General features: G+C 33.6%; 1 protein-coding gene and 1 long non-coding RNA gene across 2 annotated transcripts; both read left to right on the forward strand.

Annotated features, from left to right (window-relative positions):
- Positions 1–2,680: 2,680 nt before the first annotated feature.
- LOC139524715 (uncharacterized) lies at positions 2,681–7,152 on the forward strand. Its single transcript, XR_011664835.1, has 5 exons — positions 2,681–3,195; positions 4,378–4,460; positions 5,050–5,164; positions 5,685–5,741; positions 6,924–7,152. It is a non-coding gene; the product is annotated as an uncharacterized lncRNA (long non-coding RNA).
- Positions 7,153–7,160: 8 nt separating this feature from the next.
- On the forward strand, positions 7,161–10,410 carry LOC139525294 (uncharacterized). Its single transcript, XM_071320497.1, has 4 exons — positions 7,161–7,334; positions 8,479–8,785; positions 9,363–9,562; positions 10,162–10,410. Exons 1-4 carry the CDS (start codon positions 7,272–7,274, stop codon positions 10,408–10,410), a joined length of 819 nt encoding a protein of 272 aa, XP_071176598.1. The 5' UTR covers positions 7,161–7,271.
- The last annotated feature ends 7,502 nt before the right edge of the window (positions 10,411–17,912 follow it).

Raw genomic sequence — 17,912 nt, forward strand, 5'->3', positions numbered from 1 at the left:
TCCGCTAAATGCAAGGCAATTAAAAGCACTCAGCGACTTCCATTCAACATTCCTGAGAAACATTCAATCTCTGCCTGTCAGAACAGCCTCAGTGGCAATTTTTGCATTACTTGGTGCCCTTCCACTTGAAGCTGAGCTTCACAAACGTCAATTGAGTCTTCTTCATTCCATTCTTACATAAAAAAATCAAAACCTAAAAGAAATTTTAATACGACAATACCGTCTACAAGTAAATCAAGGAACTTTTCTAGAAAGAACTGACTCTATTCTAAACAAATATAATCTGCCTACTATAGAAGAACTTTTGGAAAACACACCAACTAAAATTAACTGGAAACATACAACAAGATCTGCAATCATAAAATTTTGGCAAGAATGGATAAAAAAAGAAATCTCTCAAAAATCAACTCTTCATCGTTTGGATATTAACTCTATAAATATTGGAGAAACTCATGCAGTGTGGAATACAGCTCTGAATCTACCAGGAGAAACAAAAAGGGCAATAATTAAGGCAAGAATTCTTACTGAAACTTACATGCTTCAAGCTAATAAGGCAAAATTTCAAATAGAAAATGCTGACTCAATCTGCCCCATTTGCAGGATTGAAGAAGAAAACCTTATTCATTTTATTACAAGATGTCCTGTTCTTGAAGGTATCCGCAGAAAACACTATGGAACTATCAAGCAAGAGATAGTGAACAAAATTGGAAGCTCCCAGTGGAATAGCAAGTTTCGTGATAGAGACATTATATGCCAGTTGATAACAGACTGTAGGAAACTCACCGGAGAATATCTACCTTATGATGTAGAACTTATGAACAAAAGAGGGACGAAAGATACCAAAGGGACAGTCAAACTCGTAAATCTAAAACAAACTGACAACGCCATGGCTAAAAATGAAAAAGACAAACAGAAAAACAATAGTACACATGACACAACATAGAAAACTAAAGAATAAACAACACGAACCCCACCAAAAACTAGGGGTGATCTCAGGTGCTCCCGAAGGGTAAGCAGATCCTGCTCCACATGCGGCACCCGTCGTGTTGCTTATGTGATTACAAATCCGGTAAATAGTCTAATTCGGTAGGTCAAATTCATGAAAGGGAAGGGGATTGTAGTTACGACGTAAGGAACATATCCGATATCATTTGTGAAACGGTTATTCCATAACGGTCAACCAACTCGTGATGGCGTCCGTAAAATTTACGAAGGGATGATTTCAACTTCACCATTTGGAACTCTTGGTTTAATAGCTTCCTTGTGAGCAGTAACCCTCTATCAAGAAAATCATGATAGGAAATGCAAGCACGGGAAAATCGTATCAATTGGGAGATATATACCCCGTATGCAGGTGCTGCTGGAATGTTGCTACTTAGAAATGGAAAGTTCACAATTGGAAAGCTGAAATCATCTCTTTTATCGTAAAGTTTTGTCTTCACCCGACCCTCATTATCAATTTCTAGATGTAAGTCAAGATATGAAGCCGACTTAACTGTATCTGTAGTATCCTTTATGTCCAATTCGATGGGATAGATGCGATCCACATAGTCACCAAATTTTGAATTGTTTAGTGAAAGAACGTCATCTATATAGCGGAAAGTAGAGTTTAAGGATATTGCTAACTTCTTATCTTTCTTCCTAAGAAGTTCCTGCATGAAGTCAGCCTCATAATAATAAAGAAATAAGTCAGCAAGTAGAGGGGCATAGTTTGTTCCCATTGGGATGCCGACAGTCTGCTGAAAAACACGTCCTCCGAACGTAACAAATATGTTGTCAATCAAGAAATCAAGCATCTTGATAATATCGGTTTCAGCGAATTTTTTGTTTGAATCAGAATGATTCTATACAAAGTATGATTTATCCCTCCCTAAGACAAGATACTTGTATCTACGTTGGCCATTCTTTTTTATTGAAGCAAAGTAATACCAACTCTTTTAATTTGTCTTTAAGTTTGGAATGTGGAATACTTGTGTAAAGAGTAGAAAAGTCAAATGTTAATACTGTTACAAGATGAAAGAGAGTTAGATTGTATGTACTCTAAAAGATCTTTGGAATTTTTAAGTATCCACATCTGATTCACGCCACCTCTAGAATAGGCAGTTTCACAATAACTTTGAAGCCCGTATAGAGTCAACATCTCGCAAAATGTGCTATGATATGCATGTGAAGCGTCTGAACGCAATGAACATAGATTAACAACAGTGAACATGTATATACTCAGTATTAACCATAGTGACTAATCAATAGCTATCGTTTATATATCATCTGTGTGCTTGGACTTTAGCATACTTAACTATAGCATTATTGAATGGCTTAATCTGTATGGCTTGGCTTGCTTGCTAGAATGACAGTAGCAAATATAGTGGCCTTGTCTTGCTGTGTTATGCTGATTACAAAACCATTTATATGATATCTTTTAAGCTTTTAAAGATTTCAGTCTGAAATTTTTAGTCTGTATATATTAACATTTAAAACTGTGAATAGTTTTATGATAGAAGTTTTAAAATAACATTTTATATGGAATACTTTTAAAATGGATTATATTGTGCCGTGTAACATAAGCCTCACATTCTATATTGATATTTGTGCCCGTGTAATATAAGCCAAATAATTCTTAAAATCCGTTTGGATGTACTCCTCATTAGCAGGAGGAAGATACAGAAAAGAAGACGAAGTACAAATAGGCGGGAAAACATAAACAAAGTTCCAGATGATAGATCCAGTTAATTTTGTTTTACAGAGAAAACTGTTGATGGTGATTGTCATGTAGTATTTAAAAACTGTGGTATAACTTATAACAACCCTGGTATGATTTGCCATGCATGATGGCAGGGTTGAATGAGAGCAGAACTTGTAATTTTTCTAAATCTTCCCTGCCAGATTTTCCCCATTTGGAATGTTCATCTGAACTGTATACTATTGACACTTTCAATACCGAGGATCAATCTATTTTTTGGACTTCATGTGGTATTTCACCAGGAACTGGGTTTTTATTGTTTAAGAACATTTGTTCTTCACACGTACATGAATTTCGAAATGCATACAAGAAACGATGTATGAAAAGACACTGCAGTGTACCAAGTGTTGTATGTTACCATTCAGGCCAGAACTGCAAAACAGAAAGATATATATCATCTCCTCAAGTGAAAACTATATTTAACAACACTGGAATTGTTTTACCTGTTGGAACTGGTAAGTACGAAATTTATTTAATGCAGGTTTTCATGGGGTGACCATTAAAAAGGGGGTCATCATAACACTTTCCCTTACCTGCAAATTCCTAGAAAAACAAAATTCAATGACACTTGCATAAAATCTTTCATGTTTTAAGCATACAATTGTGAGGCCCCTCATGGGGGGTCCTAGTAATCACATAATCACAATTGTTTTGCCAATATAATCACATAATCATTAAATATTTGCTTATCTTTAGTAATCAAATAATCATAAACTAAAAATACAGTCCTAGGTAATCAAATAATCATGAAATATTTGGCTTAATAATCAAATAATCATTAAAAAAACGGCCAAGTAATCACATAATCAAAAACCCCATGAGGGCCCTCAATTGTCATTGTGTACCTCCTTTCTATCACAATGATTTTTATGGTGGTCCCATATGCCATGATATTGCATTGGACATCACTCCTAAGCAAAACATTTGTGATCGGACGACACAATAGCCTTTTTCTTTACTAAGAAATACAAATTTTATAAACCAACAGCCATTTGCTCATACCATATATGTTACTTGTTTGGAGTAAACTTTCAAATTATAAAATCTGTCTCAGTGTGTCAATGCCTACAATGTCTACAGTAGGTCTTTATATAATATAGGAAGATGTGGTGTGAGTGCCAATGAGACAACTCTCCATCCAAATAACATTTTTTTTTAAAAAGTAAACCATTATAGGTCAATGTATGGCCTATTCATGCATTGTTTATCATCATTACAAATGTATGTATTATGTATTCATCCTGTATGCATTTAGCTTGCCTTCCATCTAACCCAAAGTATTTTTCACTAAATGTATATTTACTTCAGTATAAAGTCACAATGCCTTATATGAAAAAAAATCAATGAAAAGAAGTTAAATTATTTCAGCATGCTACATTTAACAGACATATTTTATATTGGCCTTTTTAATCACTTACAAAACTTAATAAACTTGATTAAGTCTAAAAGAATAATTATATATCATACAATATTATGTACTTGTGCATCTATTTTTTTTACATATACATGTATGTACCAGGGTATGTGTTTAGGAGTCTCGGATTATATGTACATTAAAAAATACACAATCATGACAATATTTTCATCTATGATTTTGTTGAGGCAACTTCAATGATATTATTTTTAAAAAAAATCAGGTCTTTGTACAAAGTGCAGAAAAAGTCTATTGAAACAAGCTCACTGTGAGGAATTATCTTTAGATGTTTCTAAAATAGTGCAGGTAAGATCAAATATAATTATGTTTTAAGGAAACTCTTGTAAAAGTAAACAACAATTGAGTATTGTCTGTGGTATACAAAATGTATACATGTACATGTATTCACTGCACTTGTAATTCAAGGAATTTTAATATGCTAGTAGTACTGTTTATGTTGAAACACCTACTTCAAGTTAACTTTTTAAAAATCACTTTTATTCATATTAGTATCAGATGGCAGATCCAAAACTTTTCATAATCCCTTGAACTGACCTAAGGGGGAGGGGCTCTGCAGTCATGCTTCAGTGATTCCCCACATAATCAACCAAATCCCCCCTTTTCCTGATACACCTATGCGTATTAAGTACATCTTTGTACATAAATATATATATATATATAGACTGCATGTCATTAGGCAGATAATGATACAATTCCAAATTTATAAAATATGGCCACCAGAGACAGTACATGATTCTAAATTCTGAGTTTTTCTATGAAACTTCATACCAGGTATACAATTATAAAACTTTACAAAATTGATGTCAAACTGCAATGATATACATGTTTAAAAATAGCTAGAGGGAAGTCAGTTAAAATATACACATTTTTCCAGGGTGATCAGCATTCCTATTGGAGACAAGAGACACATATATCTGACCATGAAATGACAGATAATGTACCAAAATTTAGCAGCAGAACTACAGTAGATAACTAGTCAACCTGACCATGTATGTTTACAATATATACTTTCAAATCCAAATACTATAACTGTGACACATCCAATTTCTGACAAACAAAGACTTTACAGCTAATTTTCTAATGCATGTAGGGTAAGACTTTCAGTTTTGTTTGCTTGCTGGCTTTGTTTGTATAGTGACAATTTTAATTGAATTACTTGCAATCAAATTTAAATATGATATGTACTGCTTTGATAATGCATGCCTATATTGTTTGCAGATGTCAATCTTAATTACAAAGCAAACAAGCTAGCCAAAGTTTTACTCTACAAGCATTTGGAAATTAGCTGTAATTCTTGCATATACATATACATGTACATGATGGTCAAACAAACTTTACACTAGATAATGGAAGAGTGCCCGTCACTGCCAATGAGACAACTCTCCATCCAAGTCACAATTTGTAAAACTAAACCATCATAGATCAAAGTAAGGCCTTCAACAACAACACAATTTGCAAGTTTGAGCCTGATATTAAAAGTAAATGCATTTCTTTATTGAATGTTTGCAGGTTGAAGCAGATGAAGAGCATACATGTATGTCTATTACTAACAGGAGAAAAAGAAAGGTAAATACCATGAAATGTTTTTGAAAGATATGATTAATATTGTATATCAGATCAAACATGTCATACTTTTCCATATTTAGCTTTACAAATAAGCTATTATCGAAAAACAACTAGCCCCACCATCCTTAAATTTTTCAAGCTACATGTAACATGTAGTTAAATCAGTAAAATCTGTGATTATTTACAAAGTTATATAAAAAAAATGTTCATCTTGTTACAGTGTTAAGCAAAAATATGTTAAAAATAAAAAAAGAAGATGTTGTATGATTGCCAATGAGACAACTCTGCACAAGATACCAAAATAACCCAGCAATTAACAACTATAGGTCACTGTATGGCCTTTAACAATGAGCAAAGACCATACCGCATAGACAGCTATAAAAAGCCCTGAAATGACAATGTAAAACAATTCAAACGAGAAAACTAACGGCCTAATTTATGTACAAATAGGTCAAGGTCAATGTAGTTGAATGCATTACTGTTTCAGATTATAGCGAAAGTTTAAAAATATGTCAAGTTACTTGAAGCTAAAATACTCTTGAATTTAGGAACATGGAGTATAAAAAAGTTTAACAGTGGCGGATCCAGGAATTTTCATAAGTGGGGGCCCACTGACTGACCTAAGAGGGGGCCGCTTCATTCATGCTTCAATGATTTCCTATATAAGCAACCAAATTTTTTCCCAAAAAGGGGGGCCCAGGCCCCCGGCCCCCCCTAAATCCGCCTCTGCAGTTAAGAAAACCTTGATGACATGTACATGTGTAACATACAACTGAACATGTAAAACAATAATTAAGCCCTATTTATGTGCATTATGATTCCTGGTCTGTGTGTCCGTTTGTCTGTCATGTCTGTCTGACTGTCCCACTTCAGGTTAAATATTTTGTTCCAGATACATGAAGATATTTTGAGGAAGTTGAAGTCCTATCAACTTGAAACTCAGTACTCATGTTCCCTCTGATATGATCATTATAATTTGTATGCCAAATTGGAGTTTTTATGATGTTTTCACTGTCCATTAAACATAGAAAATGACAGTGCAAAAGGGGCGGGGCATCAGTGTATTATGGATACATTCTTGTTGGGATTTGTTTTTTCATAAAAAGATCAGTTTATTAGTCACACAACCTTATTTTTACACTACAGTGATCAATGTCAATTAATGTACAATGTAAATTACAGGCGAAAGAGTGTTTAGATGATTTAGTCCTCAGTCAGGAAACAGACCAGTCACTTGCAGGGGGAAGTCAGGTTTCAGAGGCGTCAGTTTGTGTGATTGAAAAATTAGATAAACTTAATGAATTTTTAAGCCTGTCTGGAATTAGTCCAGTAAAGAAGATCCAGGGACCTTTGGAGAGTGCTAGTGCAAGAACCATTCAGAGATATAAACTGAAGGCTAGGCAGTGCCTTAACTTTGAAACAATTTATCCAGGTGAGGCACCATTTCTAGAAGCTGAACTTTATCCAGAATCATTGAAAGACAATACCACGAAGACTCTTCTAGAAATATACACTAAGGCTGATACATGGATGTTCAGACGACAGGTCTTATCTATCCTCACTGAGCAACTAAACTATGATGCATTAAGAAAGGTAAGGATTATTCTTAGATAGAATTACATGTACTATATTTTTTGTGAAGGTTAATTTTAGACTAAATGTCTTACATTTAATGTCATCTGTCCTTGACCTCGTTTTTATATTTCACTATTCATTCAATCATTGTTAGGTTTTTGTGTTTTGGTCGGTTTTCCAAAAACTTAAAGCAATAGGTCAGCTATGTTTAGTGTATGGAACAATTAATATAATTGTGAAGTATACATACATGTCTGTCTGTAAAGTATTATCTGACTTGAAGTCATTTTCATGGTTCATTGGTCATTGAAATTTTTTGCTAAATTTGTCAGTTTGTTAGATTATATTTGATACTTTAAGCAACAGGTCAATTGTATTTAGTGTTTGGAAAGATTGTAAGGGACAAATGTATGTCAGGCCTGCTTCATTTGACTATATATCTATCATACAACATTGATTTTGTTTATAAAAAAAGATGTGGTATGGCTACCAGTGAGACAACTCTCCACAAGAGACCAAATGACACAGAAATTAACAACTTTAGTTCATTGTATGGCCTTCAACAATGAGTAAAGCTCATACTTCAAAGTTATAAAAGACACTAAAATGACAAATGTAAAATAATTCAAACTAGAAAACAAACAGTCTAGTTTATATACAAAAACTTAGTACTTTGTTACAGTCAACATCTAAGAACCCCAAGAATTCAAGAATAAAATCCCATTGCAACGACAAAATGTTACCAATACATAATAATTACGAGAAAAACATTATAATTGTATAAAAATCAGTTGAAAAAGGCTTATCAGATGGATACAAATAACATACATCTGTTAAGCAAAAACAGAGTGCACATCACCCGGTACTTGTATATTATATCCCATCAACAAAATATCCTAATTACTGATCTGTGAGTACTTAAAATCATCTACAGCTAGTTCAAACCCACTAGTTAAACTAATAAAAAATCATGCATCTAAAAGTTAGTTTAGTTAATGTGATAGTTGCAAAACCTTCATGTTACAGACTTTTAAAATAAAATCAATGATACGGCAAGGGAAATAGGCAAAACTTCTAAGTGAGTGCTCTGCTCTTTGTGATTTCAAATACAAAAGTATCTAAAAAGAAAAAAACTGTCATGTTTTTATTTATTTTTTTATAGATGATTCCCAATATTACACAATGGAGGTACTATGAGGCTAAAAGACACACAGAAAAGTCAGGTGCAGGACAGCCAGTTCAGCCCTCAAAACAACAGAGAGAGAAGTTTGATGCCAAATGTTTAGAACATTTTATAGATTTTATAACATCTAATCAAATCATTAAGGACCTACCATTTGGGGATAAAACTCTACGATTATCAACTGGAGAGATCAGAAATATACCAAATGTAGTTCGATCCATTGCACCAGTTTCCATCATCAAACAGTATAACCAGTTGTGTGAAGAAGATCAGGTTAAACCATTAGGTAAGTTTATCCTAAACTTAAGAAAGTCAATCCTTATAATACAGATACCCAATTTTCCCGCTTTTAGACACAAAGGGGCATAACTCTTTAAAGGTAAACGCAAATTCAGCCTTCAATTGAACTTGACATAAATATGTAATAAGTCTCATAGATTTCATCCACATATATGCTTTATAGTTATATCATAATTTGGAAAACAGTGAAGTCTTGACCTCTGAATATTGTGGGAAATAATTTAATAAAAAATGGAACATTGTCATGTCATAAAATGGTACACACCAATTGAGACACATAAGGTAAAAAAATAAAGTTTATTATTGTCATTCTAAATATTATGTAGTCTTATATGCCACAAAAGGATGCGTTACGTTATACAGACTACAATAATATGTCTTCCTATGCACAAAAAGACTATATAATACATGTAAGGTGCATATGCAGAACATGTAAAAAATTAACTCTAAATATACATTACCAGTGTACAATGGGCTTTATTAGATTAAAAATATTTTCACATTGATGTGCTTTTGATTTAAATTTATCAATAACATCTTTAAAATGTTGATTATGTTTGCAGGCACAAGCACCCTATATAAACTTTTAGATGAGTGTGCAGCATCAGTGAGAAAAAGTATGGAAGGACTTGACAATTACATAACAGAGGGAGGCAGGGCTTTTGTTGAGTTGGAGAAATTAGTTGTCCTATTACCTGAGTATACACAAGCACTGAAAGCAAGACTTCAGGAGGCAAAGCAGTACTTAAAAACAGATATGAAAGTAATTGTTTTTTTTTAATAATTTGAGCATTTTCTTATGTTATTTTAAAATTACAGCAGCGATGATGTAATGGTCAGTATGTCCACCTTAAATACAAGAGATTGTGGGTTCGAACCCTGTCAGGGTCAGTCCAAAAACTAAAAAAATATTTTTGCTGATTCTCTGCTTTATTCATGCCTCAAGGATTAAAAGAACAAAGACTGGTAAACTGATTTTGAATAATGTGTTCAGGTCCAAGTGAGGAGATATGTCTTTTTGTGAACTTTTCTGTTATGTGTTAGCTCATTAAAAAATTCCACACTTTTAACACATAGCATTTTGGAGAAAAAACAGACTGCTGGCCCAGAGATTGATTTGTTCGACATGTCTCTGTAAACTGTTGTCCTGTGAGTTAGAAAATTAAAAATCTGGCTTAATCAATATTTGATGGTCTAGTACAAAGCATGACTATTATTCATCAATCATAACAAAGTCCTTTATATATGCATCTTTCTTGCCACTGGACACTAGACAACCAATAAATGTCATTGAAGGTATTTTAGGAAATTTATTTGCACAAAATATTATCATGAACATACAGTGTAGCTTTAAATTTTCAGATTCATGTGAGGCAAACTTCAACAGTTGCTGACCATTGTGCACCATATGCTTTGAGCACAAGTGATCCATGCTTTAGAGGATTATGTGACCATGAACATGACAGCCGATGTGACAGCTGCTCATATATGGCAGATCTGTTTGATATGTTACTAACAAAAGTTATTGCCAACACATGGAAGAATAGAGATTCAGTGCTTTATACAGTAAGTTCCAATCCATCTCTATGTATAATTATACCCCCGCTTTAAAAAAAGGGGGGGTATACTGTTTTACCTCTGTCTGTCAGTCCGTCCGTCAGTCCGTCCCATGAAACTTTCGTCACATTTTTCTCAGGAACTACACATCCACCCTTTCTGTAATTTGGTATCAACATTAATATATGTTAGCCATACCGTGTGATGCGTTTTCAGATTCATCACTTGACAACTTCCTGTTTACCAAACACTTGTATGATTTTACACATGATAGCCAAGTTGAAAATTTTCGTCACATTTTTCTCAGGAACTACAATTCAAGGATTTCTGAAATTTGGTTTCAGGATTTATATAAGTCAGCTATACCGTGTGATGCTTTTTCAGATTGATCAATTGACAACTTCCTGTTTACCGAACACTTGTATGATTTTACACATGATAGCCAAGTTGAATATTTTCGTCACATTTTTCTGAGGTACTACAATACAAGGATTTCTAGGATGAAATTTGAAAAAAATAAGCAGGACAGGAGTTTTGAGTAAAAAAAGGCAGGATGAGACACTTGCAAAAAAAAAAAGTCAGGATGACAATTTATGTAAAAAAAGTCAGGATAAACTAAAAAAAAAGCAGGACCGGATAGAGTGAAAAATAAAAAGGCAGGACAAAGATTACAACTAAAAAAAATGCAGGACAAAATTTTTCATCCTAGCCCCCCCCCCCCCCACCCACCCATAAAAATCAAATGGTAGCACTCTTAAAAGGAACATCTTTCCTAGTTAGCCTACTCAAAGGAGATGCTATTTCTCTAAACTTGTGAACAAATTGTCGATAGTAATTACAAAGACCCAAAAATAGCTGGACTTCCTTGACTGAATTTGGAACCTGCCACTTACTAACTGATTCAATAATTTTTGGATTCGGACTAATGCCATTTTTTTCTAACAGTATGTCCTAAATAAAGAACTTGATCTTTAATGAACTCACACTTAGAAGGTTTAAGTTTTAAAACAACATTTTGTAATCTGCCCAGAACTTCATCTAATTTATTAAAATGGTCTTCTAAATTTGAACTATAAATTATGATATCATCCAAATAAATCAAAAGGGTTTTCAGTTGCATTCCTCGAAAAATAAACTCCATACATCTTTGAAAAGTGGAAGTAGCATTACACAATCCAAAAGGCATTTTAGTATACTCAAAAAGACCATATTTTGTAATAAATGCAGTCTTATGTCGATCTTCTGGCGCCATTTCCAATTGCCAATAACCAGACTGAAGGTCCATGACTGAAAATATGCTAGCGCCGGCTAGACAATCTAAGCACATATATATATTAGGAATCGGGTAGGCATCCTTGATAGTCGACTCATTCAATTTTCTGTAATCTATACACCACCTTACCGACCCATCCTTCTTACGAACTAAACAAATATTTGACATCCAGGCTGATATCATGAAGAAGGTTGAATGACCCCCCTTTCCAATTGGTCTTTTAAATATGCCTCTTCCTCTCCTTCAAAATTTTTAGGTGTTCGTCTCAAAGGTTGCCGTGTTGGTGCTGCCCCTGCAGTATCTATTTTATGTTTGATAAGGGAACAAGAGCCCAAGTCAAGTTTATCTTTTGCAAAAGCAACCTGATTTTTCAATAGAACTTTGGCTTATTTCAATTTTTGCTCTTGGTCACTGATCTTCTCGCAACTTTTCTGATAGAGTTCAGAAAGAAAATCTGATAGTTTTGGAATTTCGGCCTCAATTTCAAAACAATCAGTTTTGGTACTCAACACTTTAGAACTTCTCCAATTTTCAGGAATTACTGGGGTATCTATTAGGTCACCTTGACTCATGCCAACACAAAATCTTTATAAAACCGAATCATACAATTCAACATCAGCATTGTTGTCAATGAACACATCAAATTGTTCAACAGGATGTAATTCACCTAATAAATAGTTTTTGCGAATTCTAATAGGATACTTTTCTACATTTACTATTCTAACAGGAATAGTCTCCTTATAGGGATCAACCAATGACCTAGCAACTATAATTTCATCTTCAAAGACTGGTTCAACACTACAATAACGGGAATCAAGAATTTCTGAATTAATACTCAAACCTGGTAAAATCACCTCTGAATTAGCTGGAATAGTAACTGCTTCCTTCAAAACGACTCTTGCAACTTTATCTGACCTCCTAGTGACGTCACAATTAATCCATTGACATTTGATTTCCAAGCCCCTCTTAGTATTAATTGTGATATCATGCTCATCTATTATATCACATCCTAGCAACAATTCATCACCAATAGGCGCAATATATACAGACCAAACAAAATCTAATGGACCTATTTGACATGAAACATCAGCCATACCTAAAGTTTGCATTTTCTTGCCTGCCTCTGCGACAACTAAGTTTCTCTCTGCTTTATAAATTTGTGGACGTCTATTCTCTGGAATATTTAAGAACTTTTCTTGACTCGTAATAGTAACCTCAGCACCTGTATCAATGACTGCATTCAAAAAGTCACCCTCAATAACAATAAGGTACCCTCAAAGTAACTGCCCTTACCCTATCTATAACAACATCAACACTAGTTATATCAACAGAAGGGTCTACAGTAACATATTCATCAAGAAAGGAACTTTCTGTAACATTTATTTCAGCATCATCAAACTGACCAGAAGCTACGGAGAGCTTTGATCTGTCAGACTTACTAAAGTATAACCACAAATATTATCAACAGCATACAACTTATCAGTGTCCTCGAAAGCTACCGAGAGCTTTGATTTACCAATATCAATATCTCTACAAACTTCAGTATTTCTCTTATTACCAGAACTTGTCAAATTAAAATCAACAGTTTTTCCTCTATTCAGCGTACATTTATAATCTTTATTCTCTTCAATCATTAATTTATTCTCCTTTAATTCATCTAAAATAACTGGAAGGGCTAAGACTTGGCCGTCAGGCTCAACCCGATCTAGTTTAACTCATTGCTTTCTGTTTTAACTTCCCCAGGATTATTTAAATTTCTCTGGGTTTGAAAACTTTTTCCCTTAGATTGACCTTGATATTTTTTATTTGGACAGTATTTACTGATATGTTCCTTTTTCTGGCATGAAAAACAAAATGTTTCATCAAACTTCCTTTTGTAACTCTGATTTTTGTTCAGACTGGTACTCAATTTACTTATTTCTCCCTTTAGATTATTTTCAATGGCAGAAAATTCAGTCTTTATTTCTCGAGAGAAAATTTCTAGTTTTTTTTTTTATCTAACCTCTCTTCATTTACAAAACGAGTATTCCCTACTTTTCTTATTTCATTCTCTTCAATAAACTCAGTAAGGTCAAACTGCTCCTCAGTTTCAATCCGTCTAACCTCGGCACGCTTCTTAAAAATATTGTCTTTGCAACACTCATGCCAATTAAACCATTCAATTGCATCATCAATACTCTGTGGTCTTCTGATTTTAACCTCGTATGCAATACTTTGGTCTGGGAGCCCCTTTAAGAAGTTTTCAACTTTCAAGGTATTTAAAAAATTAATCTCCTTTAAATGTGGGTACCCCCTACAAACTAAATTTCCTACTCTTGCAGCGAACTCCGGCAAGGTCTCTTTGAAGTGTTTTTAATGTTTGCCAGATCTTCTCTATACTGTTCCGGTAAACGATTATCTCCATAACGTCTTTGCAAAGCATCTCTAAATTGTTAAATATTATTTTGCACATCTGGGGACAATTTACATGCGAAATCCAAAGCGTCATCTTTAAGGGAACACCATAAGTTCTCTAATTTTGCTTGACTATTCCACAGGACAGGAACTGAAGGACCGGGCATATGGGTAGCCATAGGAACTATTGGAAGGACCGTGTCATTCACGTTTTCTCTTGAATAATTACCATACCGAGGATTTTGCTGATACCTATTTTTTTTATTGTTATTATAGATATTTTCTCTATTTGAACTAGTCTCCATCTGTCTATTATCTACTACCTGATTGTTAGCAATTTTGGACTGAGCAAATGATAGATCTTGCTGTGTGCGATTTAACTCTTGTTCAGTATTTTCTAACCGAGTCTGAAAATTAGCCCTTATCTCATTGATTTCTTCATGCATCTGATTAAAAGCTTCATCTTTACGTCCTAGCTCTACATCTTTTGCTTCATGTCTTACCCTTGATTCAGCTAGCTCTTTCTTTTTGTTAACTAATTCTCTGCTTATTTCAGCACACATCTCTTCTAAATCTGTGTATGATCCTATCACTTGTACCTGGCAAATTTCTATGTTTTGCATAATTATCATGATCTGAAATCTCAAGATCAGTGGGAGTTTGTGATCTACGATTATCGTACTCTAATCCTTTGCTAGTAATACTATCACCCGTATGCCTTTGCTTTTCTTCTGCATTTACTTCAATTCCCTCAAACTTGTCGAAAGATGAATTTCTAGCTATTGTATCACTACCTACCTCAATCTCCATTTCTGTTTCATAAGTACTCATACTTTCATTTAAACCAAATTTACCCCTACCCCTCCCTACTTTTAAAGGTTGAGAACGGGTCAGGGATCTAGAGTGAAAGTCGTAAGGTTTCCCCGTATCGGACATTTCAATGAACTAAAGAGCGATTTTACTGCTCTTGGTTTCAAAAGTCAAATATACTTAAATCAAATCTCTTCTAAAAATAGATAAATATATACTTCAAACTTCAAGTAATAATAACCTGCTGACTTCTCAACTCTAAAGGCTATTATTAAACAATCTGTCGACTTCTCAACTCAATGACAAAAAATATGAATCTATATAACCTGTTGAATTCACAACCTTAGAGGTTATATATATTCCAAAACTCGTTAGGATTAAGAAAAAAATCAACATTCTTTTAACCAAAAGAATGCCAAAGAAAAAAATAAATTTGCAGCTAAAAAAAAATAATTTCAATGAAATTTTACAAACAACGCGAGGAATGAATAAGCCCGCTGCCACCAATGTTGTTAAAATGTAACTACCGAGCGGAATAGTAGACAAGGCTGCAAATTAACAAAGAGTTCTAAATAAAATAATTTATTATGCAGGAATATTAATTTCAATTCTTCAAAGTCAATATATAATTCACACAATTTAAATCAAGTCAAAGAACCTGCATAATGTCAGTGTTTAGACAAAAATAACAAATAGCAATAAATATACGTTTCAATAATAAAATGAACAAATCCAAACTTAGGCCATAAATAAAATACAGCTAAATACCAAAAGTATAAATACGTCTATGCTCGGCTCAGCCTCGCTTTCTTCATGTTTCTAAGCCTTGTACAAATAAAATTGATATTTCGAGACAATGTATGGTTATTCTATATCTACATCAACAACACAAGTTAAATTTGTACACAAATGCAAACAAATAGGTTTATGAATATCACTACGAATTGGATAAAATGTAAATACATTGCAATTAACTTGGCATTACACTTGCACAATCAATAACAGTAGTATAACAAGTCGTAAGCCCAGAGTCACTGTCATTACCCATTCTACCATTAAAACAAAACAGTTCTTTACTTCTACATAGTTCTAACAATGTTTTGTCATATTTATCAACCTTATGCTAATCTTGTGATTGTCTTCCAACATGAATTCCACATTCGTCTCAAAAATGTAAGTTGTTAAAAACATTTTTTCTAATATTTGTCACATTACAGAAGGCAAGATTATTCTTATCAATTACAACATATTCATCACAGTTACTACAATGCGCGTTGAAAACACCAAGAAAACAAACTTGTAAATCTGATTAATTTATAAAATGTTCAATGAATGTCAACACAGCTATATATAAAGGCAACAGTAGTATACCGCTGTTCAAAACTCATAAATCCATGGACAAAAAACAAAATCGGGGCAACAAACCAAAACCGAGGGAAACGCATTAAATATAAGAGGAGAACAATGACACAACACCGAAACGCAACAGCACACAGAAACGGACCAAGCAACAGACAATACACCACGAGAATAACAAATATAACATCAAAACCAAATACATGAATATGGGATAGACAAGTACCGTGCCACGTCTTATCTCAAAAATAAGAAAAAACAGAAACGACTCAACGTTAAAATGCAACACACACACAGAAACGAACAATATTATAACAATGGCCATCTTCCTGACTTGGTACAGGACACTTTTAAAGGGGAATAAAAGTGGTGGGTTGAACCTGGTTTTAAGGCATGCCAAACCTCGCACTTTAATGGCACAGTTAAATATAACATTGAAATGAAAACAAAAAATTACAGGACTACAATACAAATAAAAAGCAGAACATATTAGACAAAGAAAAGCATGATCAATAGATAACAAAAAGCATCAGGTTTAAAATTCAATACGCCAAAAACGCGTCTAGTCCACACGAGACTCACCAGTGACGAAAAAAATACAAAATTGTACAGCACTGAAGATCAAAAGTTGAAAAGGTTTTGCCAAATACGGCATTGTTTGTATGCCCAGGATAAGAACATTCATATTATATAAAACAATTCACACTATTGCAAACAGTAAATTTTAACAAATGAATATGAAAGAGATATTTTATTTTTTTTAATTTACCGGAAAAAAGAGAGATATTTTATTTTTTCATATTTTATTTTTTTTCTCCTTTCTCCCAGCCTTCCTCTCCTTTCTCCTACCCCCTTTCTCTCTGTCTCCCTTACCCCTGTCCCCCTCTCATCTCTATTGAGACGATTTTAATTTTGAAATTATAAATTTTCCCCACCTTAGTAGCAATATACCAACTTCACCTGCATATAGGATATATATTTCCCAACTTATTCGATATTCAAGAGCTTGCAACTCCTACTCAGACATTGTAAAACGTCATCATTGTCTGAGTAGAAATTTTATGAACCAGGGGTTTGTCAAAGAACGTCTCGTTCTATTTCTAAAAAAGTTCATCGGAAGGTACCAAGACCTCGTTGATAAATATTCCGTATCAACTTCTCAAATAATACACGATGTTCTAAATGTATAAATTCTGCGTACTGATGTTGTTTATCATCTTAACAACGTGTTTTATTGTTCTTTTATTTGTCTTTGTTCTATTATTAATATTACTTTTACTGTTCAATGGTTTTATATGATATCCGTTCGACGTGGCTCGGTACTTATACATCTCGTCAATGTGTTTGTATTGGCTTTCATTTTTTTGTGGCTTGTTTTGTGTATGCGACTTTTTGTATTTCTATTGTTCTTATAACGTGACTCTGTACGTTAAAAGATCCCGTCAGTATGATATTGTTCTATTATATGTTATTATGATATATTTTTATTATGAATTACTATATATGTTGAACCACAAACGTCAAAATCATTCAATCGCGTAGTGGAATTAACTATTTTTGGATTCTTATAAATTCTATATATAACTTTTAAACTAGTTTAAATATCGATCTATTTCTGAAATTTATTCTTACACACTTTTGATTTTTTAACCCTGTATGCATACATTGCCTATGTAAATTTTAAAATTGTTTGTATGCACATTGAACGACAAATCTATGTGAC

The sequence above is a fragment of the Mytilus edulis genome, chromosome 5 (assembly GCF_963676685.1).
Source record: "Mytilus edulis chromosome 5, xbMytEdul2.2, whole genome shotgun sequence".
Lineage (NCBI taxonomy): Eukaryota > Metazoa > Mollusca > Bivalvia > Mytilida > Mytilidae > Mytilus > Mytilus edulis.